The sequence below is a fragment of the Gymnoscopelus microlampas genome (assembly GCF_963454915.1).
Source record: "Gymnoscopelus microlampas genome assembly, chromosome: 4".
NCBI lineage: Eukaryota > Metazoa > Chordata > Actinopteri > Myctophiformes > Myctophidae > Gymnoscopelus > Gymnoscopelus microlampas.
This window is the reverse complement of record NC_139941.1, coordinates 32,413,133-32,432,116: the sequence shown is the minus strand read 5'-3', so window position 1 is coordinate 32,432,116 and position 18,984 is coordinate 32,413,133. Positions and strand designations below refer to the sequence as shown.

The 18,984-nt window shown below is 43.4% G+C and overlaps 2 protein-coding genes across 3 annotated transcripts in view; both read left to right on the top strand.

Moving 5' to 3' along the window:
• The window catches only part of epg5 (ectopic P-granules autophagy protein 5 homolog (C. elegans)), a 34,545-nt gene extending 32,456 nt beyond the window's left edge, over window positions 1-2,089 (top strand). For both annotated transcript variants that reach the window (XM_084054000.1, XM_084053999.1), the window contains exon 46: window positions 50-2,089. In XM_084054000.1, coding sequence (XP_083910126.1) covers window positions 50-232 — 183 coding nt within the window. In that variant the 3' untranslated portion in view covers window positions 233-2,089. The remainder of the gene's footprint in view (window positions 1-49) is intronic.
• A 3,543-nt stretch (window positions 2,090-5,632) lies between these two features.
• dnajb5 (DnaJ heat shock protein family (Hsp40) member B5) lies at window positions 5,633-18,166 on the top strand. The gene is made up of 5 exons (XM_084055882.1): window positions 5,633-5,906; window positions 6,313-6,503; window positions 8,186-8,465; window positions 9,745-10,442; window positions 16,380-18,166. Exons 3-5 carry the CDS (start codon window positions 8,255-8,257, stop codon window positions 16,611-16,613), a joined length of 1,143 nt encoding a protein of 380 aa, XP_083912008.1. The 5' UTR covers window positions 5,633-5,906; window positions 6,313-6,503; window positions 8,186-8,254; the 3' UTR covers window positions 16,614-18,166.
• Window positions 18,167-18,984: the final 818 nt, after the last annotated feature.

Sequence of the window (18,984 nt, the reverse complement as noted above, 5' to 3'; positions counted from 1 at the left end):
TTGTGTAATTACGTTCTAATAACAACTTGTGTGCTCTTTGTGTGTGGAGGCTTTGGGAGCATTGGAGGCCATGACCAGCAGTAAGCAGTATGCTGAACTGGAAGACTCTGTGAACAAGGCTGTTCAATTCATCCGCTACCCAGGACACAGTCTGAGAGATGGACCCAGACTCCTGGCCCTGCTAGCCAACCTCCTGTACCCTGACCTCAGATACCTCCACATTATCCGCTAACGCTTAAGCACAATCCACTGGTGCCGCAAGCTATCGGACCCTGACAGTAATGCTCGACCCTGGGTGGATGTCATGGCAAGTGTCACTGGCCAAAATCACATATTCTTTTTCTTTTTAGATTTATTTAGAGGCTTTTATGCCTTTATTGACAGGACAGTAGGCTGATGGGAAATGGGGAGAGAGAGATGGGGAGTGACATGCAGCAAAGGCCGGCGGGATCGGGACTCGAGCAGAATTACATATTTTCAACTGAAAAGATTGAGCCTTTTTACGGCGTGGCTCTGTAAGCGGCAAGCAGTCTACAAAATGGTTCCTGTGAGTCCAGGGCTAATCTTGCAAACCACTTGACCGATCAGCACCAAATTTCTTGTGCCAGTAGGCCAAGTAAATGCCTATGTTCTTTTCACATTTTATATGTTTTTAAATATTCAACTTTAATTTTATAATGGAAGTCAGTGACTGCGTTATTAGACCTCACGTTGATTTTCAGTTGAAAATATTTCATTTGTCATTGTCACGTGACACTTATCACAAGTGTTGTGCGAGGAAGTATAAATTACAGTTTAGTATGTCAGGTAGAATGACAATGAAAATCTGCTCTGTCTCAAAAGATTCTTTGCTGCAGCAGGACGATTCCAGTTTTCAGCACTGCATCTGGATTAAGTAAATATCTAGCCACCATGAACAGACGCTGCACAGCTATATCCATAAGAACTTAAGTCTTGTGTTGCCAGACGTTAAGAGCTCACCGCCTACCAATCATCTGGGGACTTCTAAATGCTAGAGCAGCAGTGAGAACAATCGCTAACAAACCTACGCCTACCACTTTCAAAACCAATCATGTCACTGACACAATACGAAGGAGTTTGGATTTGGATTGGCAATGCAGTTTCTTTTTGTTTTTTTTAGCTCTCTTAATTGTTTCCTCACAGTTTTAACAATGGGAGATGGGAGATTGTCCTCCGACTCTTACTGAGTGAAGCGTTTAGAGACTGACTTGTGAGTCTACCATGAGCAGATGCTGCACAGATGTAGTACGTATATCGGCTATAGCTACCGAACATTCAATCATGAAGGAGGCTGACTCAATCGTGAATTTTGCTCTTTGGTGAGGTAGCCAGAGATCAGAGAATAGATTTTATAATATTAATGTGTTTTTATGACTTGTCTCCCTGCACTTTTCTCACTTTTCTTTTATGCCTTGTTGCTTTAAATCTGTTGCCTATTCTGTTCTTGACAGATGTTTTGCTTTAATTTCTGAAAAAAGATTGAGGATAGGAGTCTTCATGTAGAATCTAGTTGGAGAACTCGAAGGGGTCCACAAACACTCTGGAATAGGAATTTCATGGAGATCTGACCCATTTGAATACAGCTGAAGTTCTACCTGCCTGGTCTTGGGACTGTGTGTGGAACAATTTCTGGACAGCTTATACAGTAGAACTTAATCATTGCCAAGATCTAATTTAGTTACAAGGTACAGTACATTCTGTAGTAATGACCAGGTTCTACCTGGTATAATATGCATAGCTGCATATCATACCTGCCTGTATTAAATATCTATGTTTGGTTGCAATGTGCCAGTTACACATTTTATCTATGGCCAAAAGTGCTTTTAGTCGTTTTTGCCAAAGAGGTCAATTTCATTTGTCTACCACCTCAATATTCTGGAAAACATTATTTTTTGTCACTTTCTGTAAGGCTGTAAAAGCTATTGTATTATGAAAAAGTACATGCACTGGTACGTTTTTATGTATGTATTTTTATGCACCACAGCATTGCAGTTCCTCCTAATGTAGTGTGCAATGTAATACATTTGCTCAAACTATCGGATGAATAAAGCAGCAGGGATGAAGTTGAGTCTGTAAATGGAATTGGAATACTTATTATGTCACACATCACACATTTGTTGATCCCTAAAGGCTATGTTTGAGACATTTGAAAATAAAACCTGTTTATCCATATCATTAAGTCATATTATCCAAGATGGCTGTCACATTCTCAGTCTCTTGTTAATTGCACCCATCTCTGCCAATCTGTGCAACCTTAAGGATAATCACGTACAGCCTTTTTTTAACAGGCTTAAGTCTGTGCTATGTTGTGACTGTGTTAATGCCATAAGCATTTCTGTCTCTGAGTCAGTGACCAGGAATGGGTCTCAAGGGACTGCTTTGAGAAGATAGTCCACAGTGCCAGACTGTACAGAACAGACGATTCATTTCAGTACAAGGAAGGATATCTCTTATGACTGATATTTATGAACCAGATCAGACTTCTGGACTAATATGCATAATACTTATTAAAATACTTATTTCCACACTTATTCTCCCAGAGAAACCTGACTAAGAATCAAGTCAGTTTTATGTTACTACTGTATGTCCAGGACCAGTTTAGCCCTTCAGGTGTAGTGCATTAGGTTCTATAATGAAAAGATCTAGAGAGTGATTATGGGATATGTGGTCAGTGCCCCATTTAACTGCTTAGAGACACTTGACCACAAAAATTCTAAAGTATTTTGATAGCCAAACAAGCTCACAGTGCAGCACGGTGTGACGTGTTGTGAGATTGTTGAACAACTATTTACAAAGAACTATTTTAGTTTTAAGGTAAAGGATATGGACTTTGAGGTTAGAGTTAAGGTACATTTTAGGGGGGGGGGGGTTGTCGGAGAAGGATGGACAACAAACAATGGGGAAAACTGCTCGAAGAGCAACCGAGGTGAGGAGGATCCTTTGAGTGCAGCTCTGTGTCTGCAGGTGTGTGCACGTTGGCGCGTGTGCATGTGTCCTCATCTGCCACTTGGTCTGTCTGGGAGAGCAGTGTGACTCGCCGGCAACAATGGTCACTATGGTTACAGCATGCGTAGCGCTGAGCGAGGCGATGGAGGACGCAGTGTTTTTTCGGAAGCTGTGTGAGACACAGATAGCGCAGGCTGTCATCTCTTCCTCCTCACTCTTTTTAAATGCCCTGCAGGTGGACTGTGAAGCCCGTCTGTTGTCCTCCACCGTGAACTCTGCCTTCTGTTCTTGCGTTTTGCAGTGCAGGCGGTGGGCGACACACTGTACCAGATCATATTGTTAGTGCTTTGTTTGTTAGTGCAAGCATTAGCATTTGAGGTTTTTTTTTATGATACATTTATACCTGCGGTTGTACATATATTATCCAGATACCCAATGTGGAAGGCCAGTGACACTGTACAGTATATTCAGTTTCACTATTGACTAGTGATATCATCTATATATCCATTCATATATTAATGTAATAGATGTACAGTATATTAATACATATACTATTCACTTGTGATAGACTACATTTATACTTATATTTATTGATAGAATACATTATGTTAATTCATTCAGTACCAGTGCACATGCCTAGCATTCTTATCTTGATTTGGCTCTTGGCTCTACTCTTACCTGTACCCTGTATCTGTTTCACTCTTACTGCTGTTGCTGCTATGTGACACCTGCATGTTAGATACAAGATAGGTGGGCACTAGGGACATCTGGGCACTAGACCTTAATTGTCGAATGTTTAAGCATGTTCTAATCATGCATACTTTACTTTTTTAACATTATGACAAAATAGCCACTTTACATCGAGGTGCCCAGATGTCCCTAGTTATCCAGCTATCCTGTTACCAATGTTATTATCTTATCACTTATCTTATCTTATGATAATTTGCCTAACAGACAATATTCTCACACATTCTCTGGTATACACACTTGCCAGATGCACCGGGCTGGCGGCGGGGTTGCCCGTCACAGCAGATAAAAGGACACAGCAGACTTGCTGTCTGGCAGATTCTCCTGTTGTCATGGAAACCAGCAGTGGGTCAGAAATGGTTGTTCCTGGAGCGTTCCAGCACAGCACGTGCAGCAACTCCACTCCCACTGTCTCACACTGATTATCATTGGCAATTATGATAAAGACATAAAACAAACAATGCCCCCTGCTCTCACAATCGATGGTGTGCTGTGCGTTGACAATTGACATTCACATGCATCCCACCCAAAATACCCATAACGTGTGTGTCATTGCAGCTACACAGCCCAGCTCTCTGAACCAAGAGCCCAATTAGTCATGCGGGTACACTTGATAGTAATCCAGTATTAATGAATACAGATTGACGTCAATATTACATTCCATGTTATCCAGTTTACCTGTTTGTGGGATTCTTGGATTTTTATGGGTTTTTACTTGTTCCTATATGGTATGTATGTACAGTATCTGTCACAGGCTTGGGCTGAGTGAAGGATGTTTCTGTTTGAATTGCACTGAGCAGCTGCTCCTATGAGACAGCTGCACTTACCACAAATCCCACAACATTGCCAAAAGACATACTCAGCTGGACACAAAGGAATGTCCCCACTCTCCTACATTGTCCAGAGATATCTGATAGAGGGGCTGATACCCCAGTGTGAGTGTGCTAATGCAGTTTACCTGTAGCTTATTAATGTGACTAAATACAAGGGTGTGTGAGCATGTGTGTGTACAGTAGGATGTACCATAGGATGGTACTGTATGGGGATATGATGTTAGCATATGATGTTCGGTCTAGAACCAGCAATACCCCCCGCCCACACACACACACACACAGGTTGTGTGTCAGACTCCTCAATTTAGACACCCACTTTCCTTGCACCTCCTCACCATCACAAAAGAGAGGAATGACTCAAAATTAAGCATTTCTCTTTTTTATACCCTCCCCCTCTCTCTCTTTCACACGCACGCACACTCACTCACTCATATACACAGACCAAACATCATATCCTAACATAACCCATACAGTATACTATCCTATGGTATGGGTTATGTTAGGATATGATGTTCACACACGCACGCACGCACGCACACACACACACACACACACACACACACACACACACACACACACACACACACACACACACACACACACACACACACACACACACACAGGGTATGGTACTACTATTGTTCTGTGGAGTAGGCCATCAAACTCAGTCCTGGCTAGAACTCTCTCTCTCTCTGTGTGTGTGTGTGTGTGTGTGTGTGTGTGTGTGTGTGTGTGTTTGGGCTGTGGTGCTGGTTCTGGTTCTGGTTCTGGACCAAACATAGTATCCTAACATAACCCATACAGTACAATCCTATGGTACTGTGTGGGTTATGTTAGGATATAATGTTCAACTTCTCACACACACACACACACACACACACACACACACACACACACACACACGTGTACATTGTATGGTACTACTATTGTTCTGTGGAGTAGACTATCAAACTCAGTCCTGGCTATAGTAGAACTCTCTCTCTCTCTCTCTCTCTCTCTCTCTCTCTCTCTTCCAACCCCCCCACCTATCTTGTTCTCTCTCCCTCTCTCCAAATATGTCTGTTTTTCTCAGAGCGAACCGTAGACTGACAACAACAACCATGCAGTCGGAGCTGCGAAGGAAATAAGTTGTCGATCGGTCAGCTAGATCAAAAACAATTGTATTAATCCACAACCTTCACTCCACGAGTGTGCTAGTAGTTTATCCAACCACCAAGCAACATTCTGCAAACTTAGAAGTTGAGGACTGGATGAGCTTGTCCAGGCTGGGTGGGTCTTTTTCTCACCACATTACAGTCGGACCAGCAAACAACGGTGCGATCTGGACTCTGGTCTGGAATCTGGAGACAAGAAATCTCGGTAAGTCTTATTCTAATCTAAACACGACAGTCTAGGTGAAACAGAGGAAAATAAGCCAAACTGTTGAATTTCAGTCGTTTTAGTTCTGCTGTGCAAACCAAATGTCATTAATGCTTTAACCACTTAAACCCCAGCGTCCGTATTGTGGGGAAAGCTTCCGCTGAAAACTAGCAGATCGACAAGCTCATACAACGCAGCGAAAGCTTTCCCCACAAAATAACAGCAAACTGAAAAGACACTATAGAGCCCTGAGGGACTCTATGAAGTGGTTAAGTAGAAATGTGTGTTCTACTAAAGGTCCAGGCCAGGGTTGTTTGTCACAGTTGTCGCGGGCAGTTAAAGTGTGAGGTGTTACAGTTTATTCCCGGGTTAGTAAAACGTCAGTGTTTGATCATCTCTATTTCAGAGCCGGTGATGTGGTGATGAGCCCGGCTTCGTGACGTCATTTAACAAGACTCCGGTGCAGGTGTTGTGTGTGTGACTGTGTCTGCGGTGTGTGGTGTGTGTTGTGTGTGTGTGTGAGGCAGAGACCAGAGACCAGAGAGCCGGGACCGGACCATGCTGCTCTGACACTCCTCTTTAGACATCACCATTCTGGTATGATTAATTTGTATTCAATTTTATTTTTTATTTGTATCGCCTGTAGCCTTCATTCATTCCGTAAACTAGCTGTAGACCATCAGCCCTATAATAGACGTTTTCCTTGCCTGCTTGCACTGTCTGTCACTAAAACATGTATTACATTATATTGTATGGTTCTGCTATCAGCGGTATTAATGTGTTTGTGTTATAGTGTTCCATTAAGCCTATTTAGAAGATGCGGTAGGTAGGCTACTATATATCCTTCCCATTGGCTACTAATTGGCTACATTTGTGTCAGTTCAGGCTATAATAACATAATGTCATCGATGATGTGACACGTCTATTAAATGGCTACTTATATTTCGGTCGCCTTTTGTGTTTTGCCAATTGGATTAGATTATTCAACAGCATTGCGGTGTGTTATTAAATGAAGGCTTGTGGCTGACGATAGGAGACTATAGATATAAAGGCATCTTCAGCATTCAGCTTGTCTGTCTCAACGGCACATTGCTCGTTTGAACAGCAGGGCTGCTGCTTAACCATTACTAAAATTAGTCCGTTTAAAATTAGAATTGAGGACCGAGGAGTGTAAACATGTGTGGCTTCTGTGAATGAACGAACTGAGAATGTATAAAGTAGAAGCCGTTTGATAGCCTAATCAGGTGATGGGAATTCCGCCACTGACCGTTTTTCTTTTTTACTACAACAGTAGCATAGCAACGAAATATTCCTACAGCAACAGCCAGAAGAAATGGCTGACTAGATTCCTCTAAAGTGGTTCCCACTTTAATATGCCTTTGTCTCCCACATAACGTTCAGCTTATTGTTAAAAGCCTTGGACTGTTGAGAAGCCTACCTGTGAAGGTCTATAGTTTGCATGTGCACAGTAAAACCCTCAATGTTGATTTAACCCCAAGAGTGTAAAATGGATTCAAATGGGCCCTTATTGTGAATACAAATATTTATTTTCGTGTCCTGCACACGGTGAAGGGTGAATACTGAGGATTTTACTGTCACTCCTCGAGTCCTCAAAGGCTACTAAACCTGTGTGTCTCTCTGACAGCACAGGTGTTTGCATGAACATAGCGGCACAAACAGTCCATTGCTGGGAGGATGGGGGTCCTTCAAATCCTTTTAGCTTTGCTCCTGGAGAGCGAGTCCTGCAGGGAGGGGACTCAGGGGAGTGAAGTCCCCATGGTGAGTACCCTCTGCAGGGCTCGCTGGTCCCAAGAGGAGCTATTCCCCGTACCAAATGGTGATGATAGCCCCTATCAGAATGCAATGTGAATAGCCCAGTGGTTCTCAAAGTGGGGTCTGGGGACCCCCAGGTGTCCCAGGGGGTTCCCAGAAAAATATAGCATCAAAACCAGTTTAACAACTTTAACCCTATACATTGGCTATTTGAAAATAGCCGATCTACAAGCTCACAATGCATTGTGAGCTTGTAGATCTGCTATTTTCACAAATTCTATTCTAGTATTTTGGAAACATTTTAATAACACAAATCTTGTATTGGGGTCTCTGGCACAAAATATTTTCTGATGGATGTCCGCTGCCAAATACGTATTAATTTGGGGGTCGTTGACATGAAAAGGTTTGAAAACCACTGGTTATAGCTGAGTAGATACTGTTAATTAACTATCTACTGTACAAGTAATACAGGTCAGGACTCTAATCAAGTATCGTCTCCCCATCAGTGAGTGTGGCCTGAGTCAGGGGGTCCCAGTTATCCCAGTCGTCCCAGTCTGGAGAGTGTGTGCATAGTGATGGGGAAGGACTACTACAAGACCCTGGGCATTCCCAAGGGTTCCAATGAGGAGGAGATCAAGAAGGCCTACAGACGCATGGCGCTCCGCTTCCACCCTGACAAAAACAAGGATCCCAATGCAGAGGAGAAGTTCAAGGAGATTGCAGAAGCCTACGAGGTCCTCAGTGACCCCAAAAAGAGGGTAATCTATGACCAGCTGGGAGAGGAAGGTGAGGGGAATTGTACATGGCAGATTGTGTGTGTGTGTGTGTGTGTGTGTGTGTGTGCCTGATGATCTCTCAGGTCTCTATCCATTGAATTGGCAGAATCAGAGCATAAACGTAATCGTAAGCTACACAATGGCATCGCTCGCTGAAAATAACAGATTTTCAAGTGAAAAAAACAGATTTTCAAGTGAAAAACGCAGTGAGCGACACCGTTGTCCAACAAAATGTCCGAGAGCTTTCAAAGTGAGCCTTGTTGGTCAGGAGTTACGCTGGATTAAGATGTAATAGAAATAGCTCAGTAACTGTGCCTAATATGATGAAGGAAGGCAAGCAGCTGACTCTCGCTCCTCTGAGAGAGATTGCTCAAGTAATGCTCTCCTCTCTCTGTTTCTCTCTTTCTGCCTTGTGCATGTTGTCTTGAGAGTCCATCGTGATTATTAATGTCACCAACACTTAGCAGACCCGGAGCCCATATATGTGCATCCCACGTTTGAGCTCTCTACTCCAGCAGCGTGGGTGTCTTGATAGACAGACAGGCCTAAAATCATAACGTGGTGGGAGATATGAATAGCAGCGGCTGACGTAGTTTGTGTGGGTGTATGTGTAGGTGCGTGTGTGCTGTTCAGTGTGGTACTCAGACTTATCAGTTCCTCCAGCGAGCGCTCTCCTCAGGCCCATCCCGCTGTGGGAATACTCTCACCCACGTTGGGTCCACTCACCACCCAGCCAAAGCCCACGCTCTCCGTCTCTTTGCTAAAAAATTACATTTCTAACCTTTTGTCTGGTGTTTTGACCTTTTTTTACCTGTACCAATGAGGTTGGTCCAAAGAATCCTACCTGTCTTGGTAGGACAGTAAAGTTGAATTGAATAGAATAATTGAATTGAATTGAATTGAGGTCCCCCAGTTTTGGGATGCTTAAGGGGAAAAATGCGTTGCTCTGTGGAATGCCCTCCCTTCAGCGCTGAAATCCCTAAATTCTCTTGCAAGATTTAAGAATGACCTCAAATCATGGCTCCATCTTAACACTATCTGGTCATAGTTAGATCCCTACCCCGGATAGCCCACTCGGCATTGGATTCTTCTCTTAGGGCACCTCTTGTCCTACATGTAATGCTCCCAACTTTATATGTAAGGATTTATTTTCCTTTGTTTCATGGTTGTTTGTACAGTTTCTTGCGTGTTGTTTTATGTCAAGGTGGACCACAATGGACATTGTTGTGATTTTTTTTAAACTGCCAATTAAGTATTCTATCCATCTATCTGTCGCATTTTTCTTTCAGGCTTAAAGGCAGGAGGAGGCAGCAGCTCTTCCGGTCCTTCAGGCAGCTCGACATACCACTACACCTTCCATGGAGACCCCCACGCCACGTTTGCCTCCTTCTTCGGGGGCTCCAACCCCTTTGACATGTTCTTCGGCTCCAACCGCAACCACCACAGCCGCACCAACGGTCACTCCTCCTCCCACTCCTCCTCCCACAACAACGACCACAGCAACGACCTGGATCACGACGCCGACATGGAGGACATGGACGACCACTTCGCTCACTTCGGTCGGCAGTTCGGCTTCCACCACGGCGGCATGAACGGCTTCCCGGGGGAGGGCCGGCGGAGGCGCGGAGCCGGGGGCGGCCACTCGGAGCGCCTGGGGGCCAACAACAAGCAGCAGGACCCACCGGTGGTCCACGAGCTGAAGGTCTCGCTGGAGGAGATCTTCCATGGCTGCACCAAGCGCATGAAGATCACCCGCCGCAGGCTCAACCCCGATGGCAGGAGCATGAGGACGGAGGACAAGATCCTCAACATCGTCATCAAGAAGGGCTGGAAGGAAGGGACCAAGATCACCTTCCCCAAGGAAGGGGATGAAACCCCAGAGAACATTCCTGCTGACATAGCATTTGTGTTGAAAGACAAAGGACATGCCCACTTTAAGAGAGACGGCTCCAATATCATTCATAACTGCAAGATCACTCTGAAAGAGGTGGGTGGATCCGCCCGCCCCTATTATCTCTGTCTGTCTGTCTGTCTGTCTGTCTGTCTGTCTGTCTGTCTGTCTGTCTGCGGACCTAACAAAGTGATCTGTCTGTCTATCCACCTTCATGGTCTCATTTGTCTCATTCTACACCACGTTGTGCAGCAGTGGAATTCAGTGAAGAAGGCAAAGGCAGGCATATCACCTGTAGTGTTGCTTTATTTTTTTAAGTGGAATATCATAGTGTGTGTGTGTGTGTGTGTGGGTGCGTGCGTGCGTGCGTGCGTACACGTGTGTGTGTGTGTGTGTGTGCTTGCCCTGCTGTCATACAGCATCATTGAGGAGCAGTAAATTCGCTCTGTCACTGCAGTGTGAGTGAGCCAGCAGGAATGTGGTGTCCCTGTGTGACCGGCACAGAAGCACAGTCCTTCTCTCACTCTTAACCCTGCTAATGCATATGTTCATGTATAAGTATATACAGTATATACTGTACACTAAACAGTACGGACATATTCATGTATCAGTGTGTACCGTAAATACACCACATACATGTTCAGTTATCAGTGTATCGTTGCTTTCGGGTGGAAATCTTGTATGTCAAGATTAAAACAGTTCCTTTTTTATTATTATTTTAAAAACATTTTAAAACCGTAAAATGTGCCTATCTACAAGCTGAAGCTTGTTGGTCCGCTATTTTCACTATTTTTGTGTGACACTCTTGTATGATGAATTATGGCATCACATTCAAAGATGGATTGTTATGTGAAGGTGGCAACAGTTTGAAGCTGCTATTAGTGTGACTGGCAGGGCATTTAATTAGCTCCTACTATGGGGGCAGTAGGCCCAGTTCAGCTCTGGTCTGTCTGTGAAATTAAACTAATTCTAATGGTGCTGCCAGTCATAAGCCTGTGCTTCTCGTGCTCTGGTCGAGTGGTTTGAAGAACAGTTTGTGCTTCTACAGTCTGGGTTTCTTAATCATATCGTTTTCCTTGTGAAAGCAGCCGCAACTAGAAAAGGTCTTCCAGGCTGTGGCAGGCGTGGGTTGCAGCCGGCAGGATGCAAGGATTGGAAGCTGCGGGGGGGAAATAGCATTTCTATGACATATGGTTAAACTTTTCGCATTTGTGGCACCCCTTATGAAGTGAAAGCAGTTTTGGAAGTACCCTCTATAGAGACCTCTCAACATTCGATTGCAATAGAAGTCCTGACGTCAAACCCAAGCCCCCAAGATTTTTTCCCCATAAAAATCCCATAGATGTATTTTGAATTACATAATCTGTAACTGTGCTCCAAAAAAAAACAAAAAACAGAGTTTGCAGATACTGTCAGGGAGGTGATCTGTATCGCGTATGATATTTACAGTAGTTATATTTGATACAGTCTGTGTTCGGAGAAAATTGACCACTGGGCGGTACCCAGAGGTCGCGTAGGAAAACTACAGTAGACATCACGTGATTCACTGTCCCCGCTGAAGCATGTCATGCTCCGTCAAAATATTTCTGAGATTCCTTGACGTTTGTGTTATTATTTAGTTTGTTTGTTTTAAATCTTTTTATTGTGAAACACAGGATAAAGATATACATTTTCAGTTCAAACACTTATGGAGTGCTTCCCTATTATTTAGTTTGCTTGATGAAAATAATTTCACGCTGATTCTTTTGAGACACACATACCGGTATTTGACGTCACTGCAGCTAAAATAATCGTTCCAGTGGTGTCTGAGATTAGCTGCGTACAGACACAAACACATCCGCAAACACACACACACACACACAAACACACGCGCATGGACATCGGTGAAAACATTGTCTTCGACTCCCAGCCTGTCAACTTGGCGAAGACAATGAATACACAAAGCTGTGAACACAATAGAGACAGTCCAGTGAATGGAAATAAACTGCTGCGTTGACACATTAAACAGGAGTCTGTATTTGATTACACCTGCACAGTAATTGGGCTTGCACTGCAGAATATTCCATCAATACTTTGTCATACGGCCACGTTGCTCACCAAAAATAGCAGATTTTCAACTGAGCAACAGAAGTATAAATTAGAGGTTATGCTCGCGTAGTTCCAACATAAGAGACTTAATTTGGATGCAGCGGAGAGAGGGAAGGGAGAAGGCAGGGAGAGGGGGAGAGGGGGGTATGAGGGAAGTGGGTCAGATGAATCGGTATCCAAAGCAAATAAAAGCTTGTGTTCCACTGAGACGCTCAGCTCTGCTTCCAGGAGCTCTGAGGTGCGATGCCCTGACTGGATGTTTAATGCTGCAGTAAAAAACACAGCCCCGGCTACAGTACATGTGTGTCCCTATTCGAACATTTTGACGCATTGTGAACTTGTTGATCGGCTATTTTCGAGGAAAGTGATTTGGTGTAGAGGGGAAAAAGAGCAGACGAAGTACAGAGCCAACTCCGGTCAAGTTTACTAAGTATAGAGAGCCTCTACACTTAGGCCTCTATACTTAGTGCTTAAACCTGGGTTTAAGGCATTGCGCCAATGATAAGAGATGAGCCATTCTTGGAACCAATGCCTTATGATTGCTCCTTGTTGACTAGTGTTGTTGTTTGTTGCTCCAGGGACTTTCCCTTCTAGAGGAGATTGTTTTTCTGTGAGACTGTCTGAGAGGATGGAAATACTGCTAAGACTTTGTTCTGAGTGCACCAATTTGCACATTATTATGACAGTAGTAGTAGCTATATAACTTTGCATGACTGTCAGATTGACTTACCATCAACTAACCTACATCTATAGGTTAACAGTTACTGGTACCATATCAAAGACAAAGTCTTTGCAGTAGGGATGGGACGATAATCGTTATTATCGTTTATCGTGAGAAAAAAACAATAACCATATCGTGGAGATAAAAATGTATTGTGAAATTGTCCTTCGTCATACACTAGGAATTAGCTTTTGTTGAGCTGCAAATTCAGTGCCACTTAAACCCTCTATACTTGATAAAACAGACCTCTAAAGACCACATTTGGTACTCTTATTTCACTCTGCACAAATCTATTTGCGTTGCAACACGTTGTGAGCTTGTAGAACTGCTATTTTTGGGTGTTCAAGTGGTTAACAAAAGTGCCATTTTAAGTTTTAAATATCGTATTTTGATTATCGCGATAATATTAATTAGTTAATCGCAATTATTTTTGCCACAATAATCGTGACATGTAATTTTCGTCCCATCCCTACTTTGCAGTGTGATGTTATTGAGAATAGGCAGTGCGAGTATCTCCTGTCACAGCTCCTTTCTCTCCTGTTGCAGCAGCGGAGGCCCTGTCACAGTTTTGTGCTAACTGTAACTGCTGAGCTCTAAGAGCTTAATGGACGACACTTCACATCTGCACCTCTGATATCATTTAGGCTGGCAAACATATGCTATGTCATCTGATTAACTCCAGTCATATAGACTTGTTTGTAGTTTGTACGTTTTCAGGGATTGTTGTGTGATGGTTGTGTTACTCAATCTCTATAATAGATGCATGCCAGGATTGGACCTTAAAATCAGAGGCATACGTTTTATTTTCAAGAATCATGAAAAAAAGGGACTATTTTGAACCAGTTTCTTTCAAGGTGGGCTTTAATGTATTTTCTCCAGAAAAAAAAGGGACTTAAAGATTTAGTTCTCTACAACAGTTGAGGCACTGGCTAACCATAGCGTCAGTTACAGTACAGTATATTGACTAGTTGTTGATTGACGTGTGTGTGTGTGTGTGTGTGTGTGTGTGTGTGTGTGTGTGTGTGTGTGTGTGTGTGTGTGTGTGTGTGTGTGTGTGTGTGTGTGTGTGTGTGTGTGTGTGTGTGTGTGTGTGTGTGTGTGTGTGTGTGTGTGTGTGTGTGTGTGTGTGTGTGTGTGTGTGTGTGTGTGTGCGTGCGTGCGTGCGTGCGTGCGTGCGTGTGTGTGCGCGCTCGCGCGACGTGCATGCTTCCTAGAGCTTTATTGTCTGATCTGAGGCTTATTCAATCAGCGGGTCCTCAGATCAGCTGGCACTGTGTGTCGAGTGCCATAGCAACCACTCCGTGTGCCACTGGACTGGACTTATGATAGTGAATGGAACCATGTTCATAACGGGGAGATGAGTCAATCATCAACATACCAGTCATAGGCTTGCTATAGCAGAGGAGTCATTTCTGGGGGGGGAAACTGACAACTCAAACATACTAGCTAAGATAGCTGATCGCGATGCATTGAGCTTATAGATCTGCTAATTTCGCTTTTTTTTATTATTTTTTTTATGTTTGGCTAGAATGACAAAGTAGAGATGGCAGGTTATAAGTGGATAATGAATGTATCATTGAGGACAAGAAAACACATGTCTATAACGTGTGTCACATGTCACATGTACAGTAGATGGATCGGTGCGAAGTGAGATGCACTCGGTGACGATCAAAAATCTGATGTTCACAGATGGAGAATATATGTATAAAATAACTGAATCTGAGGTTAAATGTGAACACTAAGGGGTGGAAGATTGGCAGTTGCTATCCCCTTGGACCCCAAATGACGCTCCTGTGCTATAGGTCAAATACCCACCATGTACAGTAGATGTGCATAATGTAGTGCGAAAGGAGGGTGACATCACAGTTGGAAACTTGCTGTCTATTCTGTGAGGCAGCTGCTCTGCCAGACTGAACCAGAAACACTCCATATGTCCACCCCTATATGTTGACATTAATCCACTAGATGAGAGGAGGAAAATCTCTAAAAAGACGTAATGGATTGGAGGCCCCAAAATGACTGGTTGGGTCTTCAATTTCAAGTCGAAACAATGCAATGCTACTTACTACACCGGCTTTCTCAATCGAGTAAGGAGAGACGTATGTATTAAACAGTCCGCAAAGATGCACTTCTCAGATTCACTTTTAATAACGTTGAAATTCAACCACACTGTAGTGTGGTGTGAATGGGTTCGACACAGTTCGAAGTCGAACCCCTGTTTTGCATATCGTATACTCCCTTGGTATAAAGACCACCAAAAGATTATCTCTACTGAGAATATTCATCAGAAACTTTATTCACACATTTTTTTTATTCAGAAAGCTATGTCTACCCAAGGCAAATCTAGTGCAGTTTTCTTACCGGATGAGCCTGTGAACTCCTGATAACCACAGCTCCCCCAGCCTGAAGTTTAAGTTCTCTCTTTACGCTCTGACAGGATTCAATGGGCTCTGTGATAAGGCCCAGTATGTGTGAACGTGTGTGTGTGCGTACTCCCCACCTCCTGCCCTAGCCCGTCTGACAAGCCCTCCAACTATTTACGACCTCAGCCGAATCCTTACTTCATTAGCTCTAGCTATGAGTCCGCAGCTAAAATTAGTCCCCAGTGCACTCTGCAACCCCCAACTCAGACTCTCTCTCTCACACACACACACACACACACACACACACACACACACACACACACACACACACACACACACACACACACACACACACACACACACACACACACACACACACACACACACACACACACACACACACACACACACACACACACACACACACACACACACACACACACACACACACCAGCGTCCAAAACCGGAAAAGTTTTCCAGTGCTGAAGTAGCTGGCATTGCTGTCCTGCTCTCTGGGAATTGAGCCTCTGCCAAGTCATGTTTCCCGATGTTCCATAATGCAAAATATGTGCTCTGTAGACCAAAAAACACTTCTGGTCTGATTTATCATGTGTGGGGCTGTGTAATTTAAATGATACCGTGAAAGTCAGCAAACAGAAAGTGATGTTGAAGATTTTTGGTTGGTCATGGAAACATGAAGTCATCTACCTTGGCATGTAGTTTATACTAAAGATGTTTAACTTCTTCTCTTCTCTTCTCTTCTCTTCTCTTCTCTTCTCTTCTCTTCTCTTCTCTTCTCTTCTCTTCTCTTCTCTTCTCTTCTCTTCTCTTCTCTTCTCTTCTCTTCTCTTCTCTTCCCAGGCATTGTGTGGCTGTACTGTTAGCATTCCAACATTGGAAAACCGTGTGATATCGCTCCCGTGTCACGAGATCATCAAGCCAGGAACGGTAAAGCGTGTACGAGGGGAAGGCCTGCCATTGCCCAAGAGCCCATCGCAGCGTGGTGACCTCATCGTAGAGTTTTCCATTCGTTTCCCTGACAGGATCCCCCCTCAGTCCAGGGAGATTATTAGACAACACCTGCCCCAGTCTTAGGGAGACTTGACCCCCCCCCCCCCCCAACACACACACAAACCCTCCAGACTCAACACGGCCCTACTCCCACTGCCAAACATACAGAATACACAATAGATAATCTTCCTTTCTTTCAACAGCCGTGATATTTTGTTTTATTTGACCATAATTCTATTCATCTTACTTCTAGTTGCCACTCCAAAATCCCCAGCCTTGTTTTTATTCCACGTGGTGTTAAACAGACACTAATATATACAGGGACTTTTCTAGAGGGAGAGTGAAGTGCCAAGACAAACTGCAGTATTGGGATATTGTTGTTTGTGTTTATTTTGTGTACGCACAGAGACAGTAATACCGAGGATGAACATGGCCTACTTTTTGCTTTTACCGGGACTTCTTTTCTTAACTCTCTCTCTTTTTTTTTATGGTTTTATATACTGTCCAGCTGGCCCGGTTTTTGTCTTTTGTGATACAACGAACGAAGCATCCAATATTTACAAAAATAAAAGATTTTCTGGGATTTTCTTTTCCGAATGGAATTTTCAAATGGGATTATTTGCTTTGACCTTGAGTGTAGAACCGACAGCAGTTTCAGTGTGTCTGTCAGTTCAGTTCAAAACTGCCTGTTTGCTTAGAGCTGGACAGAGTCTCATGCATGACCTCTTGGTGCCATTCAACAGTTTTGTAATGTATCTCTCCGCAAGTCAGAACCACAGTCCAACAGCTGTGTTACAATGGGTGCTACAGTAGGTGAATTGCACCAGAAGTCCCAGACTATAAAATTATGTATCTTGTGTTTCTTATGCTGCTTTGGAAGATCTGAGGTTGACAATCACATAACAGCACAGTAAGCCAAGCGAATAGAGTATTGAAGTCCTGACATCACTCCGTTATCCCCTGGGCCACGGAAGTATCTTTTCTATTGAAAATACCATAGAGTTGTCTTAACGTCGCGTCATATAAGAACTGTGTTCCAGAAATAAACAAATCAGCCTGGTGATTCTGTCAGGTACTGTATGTGACTCTGTGTCATTTATGATATTGAGTTACATTTGATAACGTCTGTGTTTAGAGACGATTGATTTATTCTCTTACTCTTTTAGTATTTAGTACTTTTTCACCATCAATTGATGCTTCATATCCATATGAGTAAAATCGCCACACAGTTCCTATATGCCACATGCTATTGAGACCCTATGGTATTTTGAATGGAAAAGAATAACTCTGCGACCCGGGGGGATAGCGGCCTCTAGTGGTAGTGATGTCAGACTTCGGTTCTCTATACAATATCCACATAGGAAATGGGTGCTTTCACCTTGAGCTCTGGTTAGTCTGAATTACCAGCCTCACTATCTGAGGGACTTTTAAGTGCCTTAGCCTGGTTTTTCGCACACTTTACACACACACACACACACACACACACACACACTCGCACGCACGCACGCACGCACGCACGCACGCACGCACGCACGCACACACACACACACACACACACACACACACACACACACACACACACACACACACACACACACACACACACACACACACACACACACACTTCACACAGTAAAGTCCAATTACATGTATTGTCATAACAACATAAAGCACAATATTGTACGCTGTGTGGTACCAACGACTTGGAGCTGGCTGACGTGTTTTTAACCTTGTAATTTCAATAATGCTGAAAAATATAACACATTGCACTGTATGTAAAATGGCAGGGAACAGTCTAATCATAGTGATATACAAAGCACTTATGACCTCGTATTTACACACTGTAAAATCCTGAGTGTTCATTTGACTTTGAGAGTGTACAGGTCCATTTTGTTACATTGTATACTCTCAGAGTTACCTCAACTGTGCAGTCTGGGTTTCCAAAAAGGATCTTCAACATGAAATTCACCGTTGCTACATTCATTGTAGCTGAAGATGTGAGGAATCCTCTGGGAAACCCAGCTGCAAAGTGGAGGCTAGGTTCTATTGTCCTTGTTTCAATCCATGCTTCAGTGCAAGACAACCCAGGAGTCCTGCATTTGGTTTCTTGTAGTCCCAAATTTGTGATTTGACTATGGCTTCCGATTTCTGTAACATATCTGTATACGGAAATGTACATCTGTTTTTGACTGATTAGACTGTCTAGAAAGCAGTTTTAATAATATACTGCAGCAGCTGTTCTCTGAAACTGTAGGGGGCACTAAAGACCCTCCACAGCTTTTCCCACAGTTGTTCAATCCTTATCTATCCAGTGTATGGGAAAATGTTTGAATGCAATGTTGCTTGATGCACTTTTATGTCACAAGATATTTTGACAGATTATAATGTCATTGACAGAATTACTTCTTGAGTGGATTTCTGATTACTCAGCACATAATGTTAGAATTGCTCAAGG

Coding starts and splice junctions, on each gene's coding strand:
- dnajb5 (XM_084055882.1), top strand. CDS start 8,255: ATGGGGAAGGACTACTACAAGACCCTGGGCATTCCCAAGGGTTCCAAT. Junction 8,466..9,744: donor TGACCAGCTGGGAGAGGAAG/GTGAGGGGAATT, acceptor TTTTTCTTTCAG/GCTTAAAGGCAGGAGGAGGC. Junction 10,443..16,379: donor GCAAGATCACTCTGAAAGAG/GTGGGTGGATCC, acceptor TTCTCTTCCCAG/GCATTGTGTGGCTGTACTGT.